Source organism: Stigmatopora argus, chromosome 15 (genome assembly GCF_051989625.1).
Source record: "Stigmatopora argus isolate UIUO_Sarg chromosome 15, RoL_Sarg_1.0, whole genome shotgun sequence".
Lineage (NCBI taxonomy): Eukaryota > Metazoa > Chordata > Actinopteri > Syngnathiformes > Syngnathidae > Stigmatopora > Stigmatopora argus.
In genome coordinates this window covers 7,479,404-7,493,013 of record NC_135401.1, presented here as the reverse complement: position 1 = coordinate 7,493,013, position 13,610 = coordinate 7,479,404, and the positions used below count along the sequence as shown (strand labels likewise).

Sequence of the window (13,610 nt, the reverse complement as noted above, 5' to 3'; positions counted from 1 at the left end):
TTTTTGGCTAAAAACTAAACTAACAACTAGCAAGCCACTGGCTAGTTTGAAATTATCAATCAAAACTGGTAAGTATTAAAACAATCTAGCTTACAACTAACCCTGCTCTTCTCTCCTAAGGCTTCTATTGATGGCAAAAGACAATCGACCAATTTGAACTGGGAGGGCTGGCGCTGTTCAAATGATCCTACTTTTGGCATTTGCCATCGTCAACGGATGGATACGTGCTAGTCTTCCCAATAACGCCTGCTTTTGCACGACACCAGGTGCAGGGCTCGGCCTTTTGTGCGCAACCGGGCGACGACGCTCGGGGCCCAGCTGCCATCGTAGAGCCACGGCGAGACGGCCATCATTGTGGTGTGATTTCCTCCTCTCCTTGCAGATGGAGTGTTTTTGTCGGGAGCGAGGGCCACTGTGATTGCCTCTTCGCCACCGGTGTCAGCTCGGGATAATACCCCCCCCCGACATTCAAGTAACCCCCACCCCCGGAACAAAACAGGATCAGTGCAATCCATTTTCTTTTTCTCAAATGGAATAATTTCAAATAGACAATCCCGGGAGCTGCCGAAGAATCAAAAGACAACATTTATGTCATAGAAACTGCCGAGGAGGGGGACATCCTTGTTTTGTTTTGTTTTCCTTCCCTTTTGGGTAGAAGCAAACCCACTATGGCTGATTCCTCTAAAATTAGGATTAGTACGGTTGGATTAAGCTTGAATTCCAGTAAAGAGGGCATTTCCGGTGTCGAAAGAGAAACACTAAATGAGGAGTGTCAAATTTATCTTTGGCAAGGGTTGTAGATATGTTTTTAAATTGAATGACATCAAGGGCTCCAGAATATTTTTGTTTTTTTCTGGGATTTTTGTTAAGAAAATGTCAATCGGCTCACACATTAATTCCACTTCACTATGTAAGTGATGAATATAGTACTTTGGCAGCTCATTTGTTTCATTGCCAACAACTGGGTTTGAGTAAAAAGCAAAATTGGCTAAGGAAATGTTCAAAAAGCCTGCTGCTCTTTGTGCACGGTTATTTAAAAGACATAAAAAAAGAAATCCCTTCCATGTCTTTGTTTAGAAGAGCCAAGCTAGCAAAACCTGCCCTACCCTGTCAGAATTATCTATTTGATATCTTATTGGCGCCCCATGACATCTTGCCCTATGGATATTCCTGCTAAATGATTAGCTTTTCCTCACATTTTATCGCCACGGCATACTTTAAAATATATATATTTTTAATTTAAAAAATCATAAAGACTCTTAACTCATTTTTCAAGCCGCTAATCCTCAAAGGGACAGCGGGAATAATGCTCACACCAAGTGGAATAACCACTGCCCCTATTGGGTGGTCATTTTCATTATTAATATTGAAAGTAAATATTTATTCAATATTTCAATGTTAATTTTCCTCAATAAAAATAGTTTAACTCATTTGGAGCTAACATGTTATGTACAATAAAAATAAAATTTCTGCACCAATAGTTTAGAGTACAGCTTTTTACCTCTTTCACTGCCGTTGACGGCGATAGATGTCTCTCACTGTCAGTGGCACGGAAACATGATCATTTCCTGCAAAAATTGGAACGAATATCAACAATAGTTTTGAAAAAGTCCAGCAATCCGGCATGTTTTTACCCAAGTACATGAGTTGAGTCAGTGCTCCATTCTGAAGCACCAGTGCTTTTGACAGACCTCCTACTGGACATTGTACATCTAGATCCGCTTTAACACGGTCTCTGTGGAGTCAATCAGTTGACTCTGAGCGGACAAGGGTCAATGGACGCCCCCCCCTCCAAAAGTTGTTTGCGGTATGGTCCTCTTGGCCTTGTTATGTGCTACACGCTTCCTATGCGACTCGGTTCAGGAATATCTACGACGAATATGGAGGGAGACGTCGTAGCGAGCCTCTAACGCTCTTAACCCCCCCCCGCCCCTTGTTCTTAGATCTTTTCCAAGAGAAGTGGAAGCGAGATGGGACTCCCGCCTTCTCTCTTAGCCGTCGCCGCACTTGGCTCAAGCACTATGAGGGTCTTGAAAGGAGCAGCCTGCTATCGAACCAGCATGTTTTCTAATGTAAAGAATCCAGTCAGTAGAGATGGTTCTCACGTGGAGGGAAAAATGGAGATTACACCAACAGCAATCCAATAGAAGATACTTAATGTCATGTCGTCTTTGGCAGCCATGGAAATATTGAAATATGAATACAGTTCAAACTTAAAAACAAGTGCATAACAACATATTGCATGTCACATGAAAAAGTTCAATAACTTATCTTAGTAGGACTTTGTTTTTAAATTAAACAAGTTCAAAACAAACTACGACCCTTGACTGGCTAAAATACAGGTAACAAACAGTAAGTCTACATTTGATGTAATCACTCACCCCTGAAATAACAACATGAAAAAGGACTCCAAGGATCAATGCATAGTGAATGGAATGCTTTTATTCTCATTATACAAGTTTAATGACATTTAACTCAGTTCTAAAACAAACAAAAAATCTGTTCTGAAGCCTGATTTGTATACGTCTATCTACGTCAACCAATGAATTAATACTTTTTTTTTTTTTTAATAAATCTTTATCCAGTCACATGATCAGATCTGGGACATGTCTAGCAAAATGTGATGGTAAAACACAGAAGCTGAAATGTGCTTGCATGAAACAAAACAAAAAAGTAACATTCACAAACGTGTACGTATGTGTCAACGTTCGGAAATGAAGTACAGTAAAGGGGCTGTTGGTACACGAGCGGCAAAGGGCAGGAATGGCGTCGGAGGTTTTGGGTGGGGGCTAAAGGGTCTCATCAGCATCCAGCTCAGGTGCTGCCAGGGCCTGAGCTCTAACTATACCCCGACTTGATTGTAATTGCCTGAATTCCACTCCCGCTGCTTCCCCACTGTAGCATTTAACTCCACACAGCCTGGAGGCGGGTGGCGTGGAGCAGCTGACTTGTTGGGGGGGGCACACGGGAGGACGGTCCCTCCGTACATCATATGGAATACCAGGACGAGGGGGAGGGGGGGCCCACAGGTGCACCGCAACAACTTGAGCACCTCCATCCTAGCATGTGTTCCCACAGTGATGGCATGATGGATGTATTTGATCTTGAGGTTATAAAATGTGAATCTAAAGCCCCCTCGCTGGGCCCCCAGAAGCCACTTGACAGAAAGTGAGGGTAACAAAAGTGCTGTCAAAGTTATGAAGTCTTTCAGATAATCACTTTGCACAAGCTGTCATTGGTGGAAAACATTTTTTGCCATTGGCGAAATAATAAATATCCAACAAATAGCCCTGTAATTCTCTCTGATAAAATATGACATTATCTTTAGTCATCGGTCTCAAACTTGTGGCCCGGGGGTCGATAGCAGACAGCATTAAAATATTTGCGGTCCCCTATTTGATATCAAATCTGCATATTTTGCCACAGGCCATTAAGAAAAATACTACTTTTAATCAAATGCAATCATTATGACCAAAAATGATGGCGATCATTTTCCGCCAGACTCAAATCCAAATCAATTGGATGTCTAGCGCCATCAGTAGCAGCCAATGAGTTAAATGAGTGCCCTGCAAAGGGTTAAGCATCATTTTGTAAGGAAAAAGCTCCCAAATGAATCACGTCCTGCTGAAAATTACCAACAGGGCGCAGTCAAAGGAAGAAGAAAAAAAAACAGCTTTTCCAGCCGCGACAGAAAGGAACCTCAACAGGGTTAAGCTAAAAAAGTTAGCCTGTGGCGCTCCTCACCCTGCGATAATGGCTCTGTCTGTAATGAAGAACAGGCTTGTTGCCAACAGGTGGTCTCTTTAAAAAGAGCAGAGCCACGGCACTCATGGTGATGGGGAAGGAAAAGGGGCTACCGCTGCTGCTGCTGCTGCTGGTGGAAAAACCACCACGGCAAAATGTGTCAGAATCTAATGTTCTGCCGAGTGAAAAGCCTGTTTTCTGTCTTTTGTTCCCCCCCGCTCGAGATTCAGCCTTGTTCGTCATTGTTCGCGGGCTCAAACGAGCAACAGTCTTTTTTTGACACCGAGCCACCGGCTGAATAAAGACTGGAGCTGACTAGTCACAGGAAAGAGCTTTCTTTCTGGAGGGCTTGGAGCCCATTAAGAGTTGCTGAGATATGAATAGATATGAATCCTCTCTGGCGACCTCACTGGGGATAGAAAAAAAAATCCCAAAAGACGGGCGGAAAAGGGGTAGAGAGGGGGGGGTACGCTGACAAGGAACACCTCTGTGTCTTTTCAGCGAGATTCCCAAAAGACTCAGTGAGACATGAGGCTGATTGACAGGTGGGAATTAGTCCCGAGTCAATGCGGAAGTGGACCCTTTGTTCCGGGCACAAACGCGGACCTAACCTCGGAGTCGCACTCGGGCACGACGCTTATGGAAATAGAAAAAGTTGTTTTGAAAGGCAAGCGTCCGCTCCTCAAATGAAATGCGTCGGACGACTTCTAAATCGCGCTGTTGAGGTCCGTTTTCTTTTGTTTACCCCCAGGCCGCATCGGGCAGCTTTGCTCGGGGGATGCAGATGTGAGAAGCTTCGTGGCTTTGGCACGTCGCGGGTTTTGCCTGGGCCATCTTCGAGTGGGATGCCCGAGCCACTTCATCATTGAGCTATGGTCAAAGAAGAGAGCGCCTTAAAAAGCGAACCTCAGCCCTCAGAGGACATTTACTTTGGTGCAAAATTGATTTTTTAGTCATGAAACTGAAAATAAGACTGATACATCAGATCGTGTCACTACTATGGGTCTAACGATACGCCGATCTGATCGATAATCATCAGTGGGTTAAGTAACAACCCAGTCAAAGTTGAGTTAATAAAGATTAAAAAATATGTATTTTACATTTTTCTCAAAAGGGGGGAAAAACTGTAAATATTGTAAAACTGTAGATGTTGCAAATGATTACCATTGTATATATGAATCAAGATCCATAGATTTAATTTGAAAGAAAAGTCAACAGTTATAACACTATATAGTATTCATAGTCGAACTTTTCACTGTTTTGCTTCCAATTACAAGCTAAAATATAAACCAATCAAAAATTGAAAACTGGAATAATATGACTTAGTCCTGATCACACTACATCCCATTTATTTTACATTCATGCATTTTATTTGAAAAACGCGCATATCTGTTAAATTGATCCATTTCTCGCATCCTCAAATAACTGTGCTTGATTGCTAGCTTTGACTTAACACGGCAGGCCATTTTCACCAGCCGTACAATGGCGCAGCGTACGGCCCGCTTACCCAAGTTCCCGGCGGGAGGCCGCAACCCTCGACGCGAACTAAAAACAGGCAGGATGAAGATAATGAGATATTTGGCGAGCCACTTGAGGCAGACGGCGGCCTGAATGGGCGCATGATGGGCGGATCCCGGCTGTCGCATACAGGCTTTTGTCCCCCCGCATAATCCATTTGTTACCCTCGGAGCAATTTGTCCTCATTAACCCTCGTGAGGGCGCTGCGACTGAGACAAAAGCTCCGGGGGAACAATACAAACCTCCCGAGAACAGACCCCCAAATCCATTTGTCAACGTTGCGCTAGCACAAGTGGCCCCTGCACATTTCGGCCCCCTTGTCCACACAAGGGCCCGAGCCAACAAAAATGAGGTACACCTGAAAGAAACGGGATTGACAAAAAAAAAAAAGAAAAGAAAAACTGAAATCCCCCATTTCCGTGTTAACAATAAAATATCCTGACAAAAAGATGCCAGGATCTATTGTGGGGAGGTCACTTCACCAATCAAGGAGAAAAATGCACTGACATGACAGACAAAGAACATCTCAGAATAAAACACCTTACAGTAAAGGGCAAAGGCGAAAGATTTTGACAACTGTTGACCCGAGATTAGGGTTGCTAAGCTTAAAAGTCAAATTTCTCTTTCAATAACACAACTTCTAGACAGTTGACATTGATTAACTATCAGCCCCCCCTCCCCATTTTAACTGATTGTTGTTAACTGCCGTTAACAAGAAGCGCAATAGCGACCCGCTTAAGCGGCGACGCTATGTTGGGTCTGCGAGATGTTTCGCAAACAAGTTTTGCCATAATCAGGTCATTTGTCATAATGACAACCATTAGCGCTGATCATCAGCAACACAGCAGTCGGGCAAAATCAGGTGCCCTCGCTCAGCTTCCTCCCAATTAGCGTACAGGCTGTGATGCGCGCACACGTGCACAGTTAGCAGGTTGTTTGATTTGTTTGCTTGTCTATGAGGCAAATCACGGACGATGAATAACAGTGAGAGAAAAACTGAAAGTGGAAAGTGAACCACGTGTCAAATATTTTAAACTCAAAATCTACTTTTACTTACACAATGGGGTTTTACAGCTAACTTTGTAGTGGTGTCAGATCAGGTCAAAGGGGGTACTCGGACCCAAATTCGCTGGCCTTCTTCAGCAACACCGCTTTCATGGCGCTAATCTTTTCATCCAGCTCGGTTATACTGCACGCCTAAAAGGGCAAAATGAAGAAATAAGTAACTCCTGTTAAAAACAACCTGGAATCACAAGAAAATCTCATTAAAAATGCTTTGAAGAATAAATAAATAAACATACCTGTGCCGGTGACGTCTTGGGTTTCTTGTGTGCAAGGTTCTACAAAACAAAATACACAAAAAACAGTTCCATGAGGGCCATTCTTAACTCTTTCAGTACCTTTGACAATGATAGATGTCCAATTAATCTGCAGTGAATTTAAATTTACCCTTGCAGTTCAAATGGACTAGTCGTCTATCGATGTCAATGTATTGGTTTAGACGGGAAATACAATTTTAAAAAAACAATCTGTTCATAGCCAAAAGCAAAATGAAATTGTGGATTATTAGAATGTGTAAAAAAAAAAAATCATACTCTATAGAATTTAAGTCTGGACATTGTCTTGACAAGTCCAGAATTTTACACTAAAAGATGCAACCACATGACATTGACCAGGATCAATATATATACTATATATAAGTATAATCAAATCAAAGTCGCCAACATGGTCATCTTTTTCATTCAAGTACATATTTCCGAATATTTTATTTGTAATTATGGCAAAGATAATTAGTCTGTTAGTTTTGTGGGACACGCGAGTGGAGGTTTTTTTTTCCAGAAACCCCTCTCCGAAAAGGCATTTTCTCACTCTTTCCCCCTTAAAAAAAGTAATACTCTGAGTAGAAAAGACCCCATCAGTTTATACAGAAACACTCAACATCTGCACTCCCGCAAACATGCCGCGAGTCAAAAGCATCTGAAGAGCGTGGCATGCTGTGCTGTGCAGAGCGACGGCGGCGGCGTGGAGATAAGGGGACGTGATGCGGCTTAACTCCAACGTACTTTGAAAAAGGCCGTTGTAAAACACTTCTGACGAACCCCCTGTGGGAAATATTAGATGTAAAAGTGACCATTCTTAATTTTTTGTTGGCTTCATGTATTTCTAGTAAATTTCTGATATCAGGGGTTCAATCCTCCGTGAGTTCCAAACTTCAAGTGTGGAGTTTGCATGTTCTCCCTGCGCCTGCATGTGTTTTTTTTTTTTGCAGGTGCTCATGTTTCCTCCCACATCCCAAAACCATGGAGGGTAGGCTGGTTGAACACTCTAAATTGCCCCAAGGTAAAAGTGTGTGCGTGAATGATTGTCCGTCTCCCTGTGCCCTGCGATTGGCTGGCCACTGGGTCAGTGTGTCCGGTACACGGTCGATTGGTCGCCGGTCTTTTGGTCGCCCGGAAGGTAAGTGATAATTACCATTTAAATCGTTGCTCAAATTCCCTAAATACAAACTGCGAATTACTATTTAGTCATACTTAATGCCCTAGTAATTATTAGGCTAATGAAAAGCTCCAAATTTCCCGGACTTTTATTGTTTTTTGTTGGAGAACTTGTCAAGACCCTGACTGACGTAGCTTCTTAAAGGGACAACGCATGTACATACAAACTCTTATACACTCACACGTCGGCTCAGTGAAACTGCTCATGGCCATTGTTGGCTTTTATTGATGCGTAGACCGTGTTGTTTTACCTTGTTTTGTCGCCGGTCTTTTTGGTCACCCGTTGTCGCGGTCGGGGCGACCAAAATACCGGCGACCAAGTGTGTCCTGCCTATAGCTAGCTGCTGATGGCAAATATTCACTGCCAGCCTCTCCCATTTAAAATGGATGGAATGATGATTAGAATCAATGGCAGCAAATAAGTTAATGGGGTTAGATGTAAATGCAGCTCAAACAGAATGGCTGGTGACATTGTCCTCACCGTGGACAGGAAGTATTCTGGCGAAAGTCCTTCCAACTGCAGAATTCGGTCCTCCAGTTTTTGCAGCCTGTGGTAGACGCTCACGGGAACTGGGCCCGCTGTGGGAAAATGGGACAAATCATTCAAACTGCTACCATTGGTGTCGCATTTGGGACGGGTGTCCGTTCCCTTTCTTTACCTGTCGGGAGTTTCAGGTGCGACTCGATGTTGTGGAGTCGCTCCTCGATAGCCGCGTTGCCGCAGCCGTGCGCGGCCGGAACTCGTGCCTGATCCCCGGTTTCTTCTTGGCCACCGGTGCGGGTTTGAGGACCGTGCGCGTTCACTACTCGTGTCACTAGAAGCAACATTTGGAAAAATCATTTAATCCGTAGAGCTGCCAATGGTCTTACATTAGTGCAGTCGATGCTTTTTATTAAAGGCAAAAATGTTTAAAAAAAGGAGGGGGTGAGATTCATCATAGACAAAATACTATATAATACTAATAATAGATATAACCTGAATTTTTAAAAAATGTTTAAAATTTATTCTGCAAAGTTTTCAATAAAAACAATAAAACTGGAAATGCTATGTTATAAAGAGAATTTTCTTGTATTAATCTTTAATGTGTTAAAATTATATTAAAATATTTATGCATTGAACCATGATGAATGCAGGTTATCATCTTTGTAGTTTTTAGCTTTGGAAAATGTCATAGTATTTAATCAATTTTCCTAGTGGCTTTTTTTTAAAGCTCATAGTTATTATTTCCAATGCACATTTCTAGCTCAATTGTAAATACCAAACTGACATATGGGTAAATACCACATGATTAGTCTACTTTCAAAACAATCCTCCTCCTTAAAAAATACTTGAATTTCTAACTGAGCATTTTGTAAATGCTCACTTCTTGATTTGTGTTAAGGACGTGCCTTTTTGCTTTCTTATTTTGACGTCAAATATCACCCGCACCTTCTATAAAGGTTTTCTGATTCCATCCTACGGGACAAATTGTTTTCATATCAGGACAAAATTGGGCCTGGTGATTGCGCGCAACCTCTCTCCGTGTAGTAAATGTACAACCATTGATATCTGATGTTCCGTTCCCACCTTTCACGTGGCTTTTAAATCCGGGGAACGGCGTGAACACGGCGTCTGTTCTGGCACAGCTGTCCTCTGAGGCAGAAGGAGAACAAATGTGAGCAACAAAAAAAAATCACATGAATAAAGACACAATAACGCGACGGCCGCCATTTCGTTTTGGGAGGCCGTCAGCTACGGCGGCTCAGTTCAGCTTGACCTCTCGCCCGCTGGAAATCAGCTCTCTCCCAAACATTGGCAATCTGTGCGCAGGCTCCCTCCCACTCCACACCCTGACACACTCATCCCCCATCCTGCCATCCTCGCTCACCCTGATTGCAGTCGATCACGTTGCAGAACTCGCGCACGTTGTTTTCATTGATCTCCATCTGCTTGCGCGCCATAAATGCAGATATCCTTCGCTCGATCTGGAGAGACGACACACATAATGGCAGAAGGTGGATCGATTGCTCTTTAAAGAAAAATTGCATTTCTGCTGTGATGACAACCTAAACGAGGGCAGACGGATTGCGGCGCAATTTAAATGGTGCGTTAAAAAGGGTTATTTTGATAGTCGACGAATGGCCGGTATACGTTTAATCAGTCTATATGCAAATCATCTTATTTGCTGTTTGTATTTCAGAAATTGGAAAAAGTTTACGTATTTTGAGTTTTTTTATCTACTAAAATGTTTATGTTTAAATAAAAACTAGTTGTTTTTTATTGCAAAATGTAAAAAAGATAATAATAAGTTATTTTCATCCGTATTAATTAAAAAAAAACTACCAAATTACAAAACAATGGAAAAAAATTCTAAATAAATAGTATTCACATCTGTCCCTTTTTAAGGAAAAAATAATAATTTCACAATTTAAAACGTTACTATTTAACTCCTTAGCTGCCGGCAAAAGACATCCAATATATACTATATATAGAATATTTTGTAGACTGTCTTCTACTAGAAACCTTTTAAATTAAAAGATGAAAAAAAATACTGAAGTAACTAAGAAAATAGTTTTTGGGTTCAAAAAATAAAAGGTAGAATTCTTTTTAATTGTATTTTACTTAAAATGAGATTCTTTACTGTTTATCCCTTTTTATCAATATAAAATTTAAAAATGTACACAATTAATAAAAAGATACACCGACAATGACAGCCAATGATTTAAAAAGCTGTACAAACCTCAAGAGTCAACAAGGTTTACTCTACTACTAAAATACTCATCAGCTAATTATATCATTGATAGTTTATATCTTAAGCGTGGTCGCCCATATTGCAAAATGAAAGTTGTAATGCCAGCTAGGCACAAAAGACAGGCCAGCCCACGAGGCGTGATGGAATATGAATACTGTTTGCTTGGCTACCAAAATAAATGCACAACAGAATGGGGCCTCTTGTCCTCCATCCACATCCAATCTGAGAGTAATGAGCATCCACTTCATAATCCATCAAGGACCAGGCCTCGCTCTCAAAGCCCTCCAAGCGATGCGGTCTCTCACGACCGACCGTGCCGCTAAAGGAGCCCTCTCCGACAAACCCCCCGCCCCTTCCCAGGCCGAACGTTTGCTGCACATTGTTAATGATGTGATGATTATTCATAACCGTAACTGACCTCGGTGTTGTTGGCGCGGATCTGCACCATGATGCTCGCATCCGCGTCTGGGAGGGGCGGTAGCCAAGTGCTGTCGTGGAGGGCAGCCGAGGACGTGGCATCACTCGCCTCGGGTTCTGCTGATGGCCGACTCTGAGACTCCGACAGGGTTTTGAGACTCTCCGATAAAGCCTGGATCAAAACATGATATGCAGTACTTGTAAAACAACTGTTTTAATCTTTCTGTTTTCTCCTTGGCTGCAATTGGTGGCAATCAACATTTAATCGATTTGAACTGTGCACAGGCTGAAACATGATCGTGCACTTTATCAGGGATGCTCAGAGTCAACCTCCAGCGATCTACCTTGTTAAAAAAGCGAACCGCCCTTGGGTCTTTACTGAGGTCGGAGGGAGAGCAGCTCAGACGCGTCTGATTACCAACAAAGGGCGCTGAAATGAAGCTGTTCACCATCAAAGGAAATCGACATAATGAGCACCCCTGCACTATATTATAAGCATTTGATCCGCTTTCAGTATACCTGTAGCTTAGTGATGTGCTGCTGTAGACAGTCATAAGCGTGAGCGGCGTCTGATGTCTGAGGAGTCAAAGAATCCATGTTGACTTCCACCCTCAAAGCACCATCACCTAATTTGAGCTGCAACGGGGAAGAATGTTTCATATGGTATTACATCACATATTGATAATGCCTTCAGCAATTGCAGAAAGCATTAACCACTAAAAATTGTATTATTTTTTTAAGTTTTCATGTTATATGGACATTGTTATATTTTGTTATATTTACTAACAATTCTAGACTTTAAGAAAATTAAGGATGTAGTAGACATGAGTGACATCATTATTGCTACATATTTGATCCACAGCAGACTTCAAATCTCTCTTCCAGCTCATTTCCCTCTATATTTTCTATAATTGCTCCAAACTTACCTCCCGTTTATCACCTCTAATGCCACACAGCATAACTGATTCAAAAATCCAGTGATTGCATCCACCATTAGTGTGGTGCATGGTGATCACTCAATCACAACCAGCACCGTGTAAATTCTCTCTAATTTCGCGTGAACTGCAGCACATCATTTATTTCAACACGTGCAAAGACAACAACAAAAGTAAAGTTGCAATAGAGCTGTATATGTTCTTTTTAAAATGATTGTATCACTGTTTCTACGGCGTGTATTTTAGTTGCCACATTCAATATGGAGGACCCGCTGACGTATGGGGTGATGGTCAACACGCTCCATCCGTCGTCTTCGCATACATGTGCGAGAGATAAACCTACACGCTACCCTATTTCTATGTTCGGACGTGAAGCGAACACGTTAACAATGAGCGGTCGTGGTACACTTTCACTTGATCATTTGAAGGGGACTTTAAATGGGATTGTTTGCAACTACAAGAGGTAGCTGCTCTCAGCGTGTTAGCATTTTAGCACGTAATAATAATCGGTCTAATTTCACCACTTTAAACTCCACGAAAACAAAATCGAACCAACCTCTCTTCCAAATTCGGCTATGAGTCCGAGCAGCACACTCATGCATTCAGAATAGGTGTACATTTTGTTACTATAAGGCTCGTTAGCAGGAGAAGAACTCTTTTCCATCTGCTTTGTGTCTGCCATTGTGCCGCTACGTCAGGCTGAAAAGGCGTGCACGCTGATTGGTTTGAATACAGGAAATGGAGGATGGACCATACGTGGTGGGCGGAATCTGTTGTTTTTAAGAATTCCTTTTTATTTTTAAGACTTTACGAACCTCTGTAGTTTATAAATATCAGATTTTTTTCCTTTTTTTTAAATTATTTTAGAGCCTGTGAGTTTGTAAAATACGTATTTGCTCTGATTGGTTGTAATGCAAGTTATTGTGGTGGTCAAAAAATACCTCTTCCTATTCCTAGTGTTTATGTTCAAACTTGCTGCAAAGTATTTTTAATAAATTATTCAGGACATTTCCTTTCTTTCAATTTTTTAATTCAGTATTAATGCTCAGGCTGTTTTCTATTCCTTTTTGCACTTCAAATGTCATTTCTATTAAATAAACAGGAAATAATAACAGTAAATAATACTTTGAATGTACGCATATTAAAAACATGTTAACTACATTTGTGTAGCAACTGCTCAAAGGAAAGGAAACACCCAATAAGGTGATTTTGATGATAATGTCCAGTCAAAAATGGCATGCACTTGATAACTCACAATATAAAGAATAGTCTTCCTATAATGAGAACATTGTTGTTGAGTGCAGGGAAGACTTTGCAGAAAGGGGCATTGGCCACAATGGTGATGGTGTGTCCGCGTGTGGGAGCATGCATGTGTGTGAGTGTGTGTGTGTGTGTGTATGTGTGACTGTGGGAAAATCTCTGTCCTCTATTCATTTTTCCTTCTTTTCATGTAATGGCGAGAGAGACCGATGAGGGCAACAACAGGAAAATGACAGTTACTGACAAAGGAGAAAGCACCGTGCCACTCACGCGCCTCATATAAGCTCTCTTGAAGGGTTAACCATTTTAGGAAAAAAAGGGTCTGAAGACAAATCCCTTTTTTTGTGCATATCACACCCCTGAAACAGGTATAGAATTGTAACACTTGACATGGTTTGACATGCTGAGTCAATGTTCCCACACAGTGAGAAGTTGTGAAATTAGTATTTAAAAAACTGCTCTTTTAATCTACCTCACTGTGTAATAGTGTAATACTGAATTAAACGATG

The 13,610-nt window shown here is 41.7% G+C and overlaps 1 protein-coding gene across 3 annotated transcripts in view; it reads right to left on the bottom strand.

Moving 5' to 3' along the window:
- The window catches only part of mbip (MAP3K12 binding inhibitory protein 1), a 39,466-nt gene extending 26,889 nt beyond the window's left edge, over window positions 1-12,577 (bottom strand). The window contains exons 1-10 of one of the 3 annotated variants that reach the window (XR_013305341.1): window positions 12,398-12,577; window positions 11,426-11,542; window positions 10,908-11,078; window positions 9,626-9,722; window positions 9,325-9,390; window positions 8,417-8,572; window positions 8,239-8,336; window positions 6,564-6,602; window positions 6,320-6,459; window positions 1,502-1,568 (exon numbers count right to left, since the gene is read on the bottom strand). Coding sequence is in view for 2 of the 3 variants with exons in the window: in XM_077621743.1 (XP_077477869.1) it covers window positions 6,364-6,459; window positions 6,564-6,602; window positions 8,239-8,336; window positions 8,417-8,572; window positions 9,325-9,390; window positions 9,626-9,722; window positions 10,908-11,078; window positions 11,426-11,542; window positions 12,398-12,523 (966 nt within the window). In the remaining variant the exon portion in view is untranslated. Of the gene's footprint in view, window positions 1-1,501; window positions 1,569-2,422; window positions 6,460-6,563; window positions 6,603-8,238; window positions 8,337-8,416; window positions 8,573-9,324; window positions 9,391-9,625; window positions 9,723-10,907; window positions 11,079-11,425; window positions 11,543-12,397 lie in introns of those variants that run through there. The other 2 variants (XM_077621743.1, XM_077621742.1) reach the window with 2 other exon arrangements.
- Between the last annotated feature and the right edge of the window lie 1,033 nt (window positions 12,578-13,610).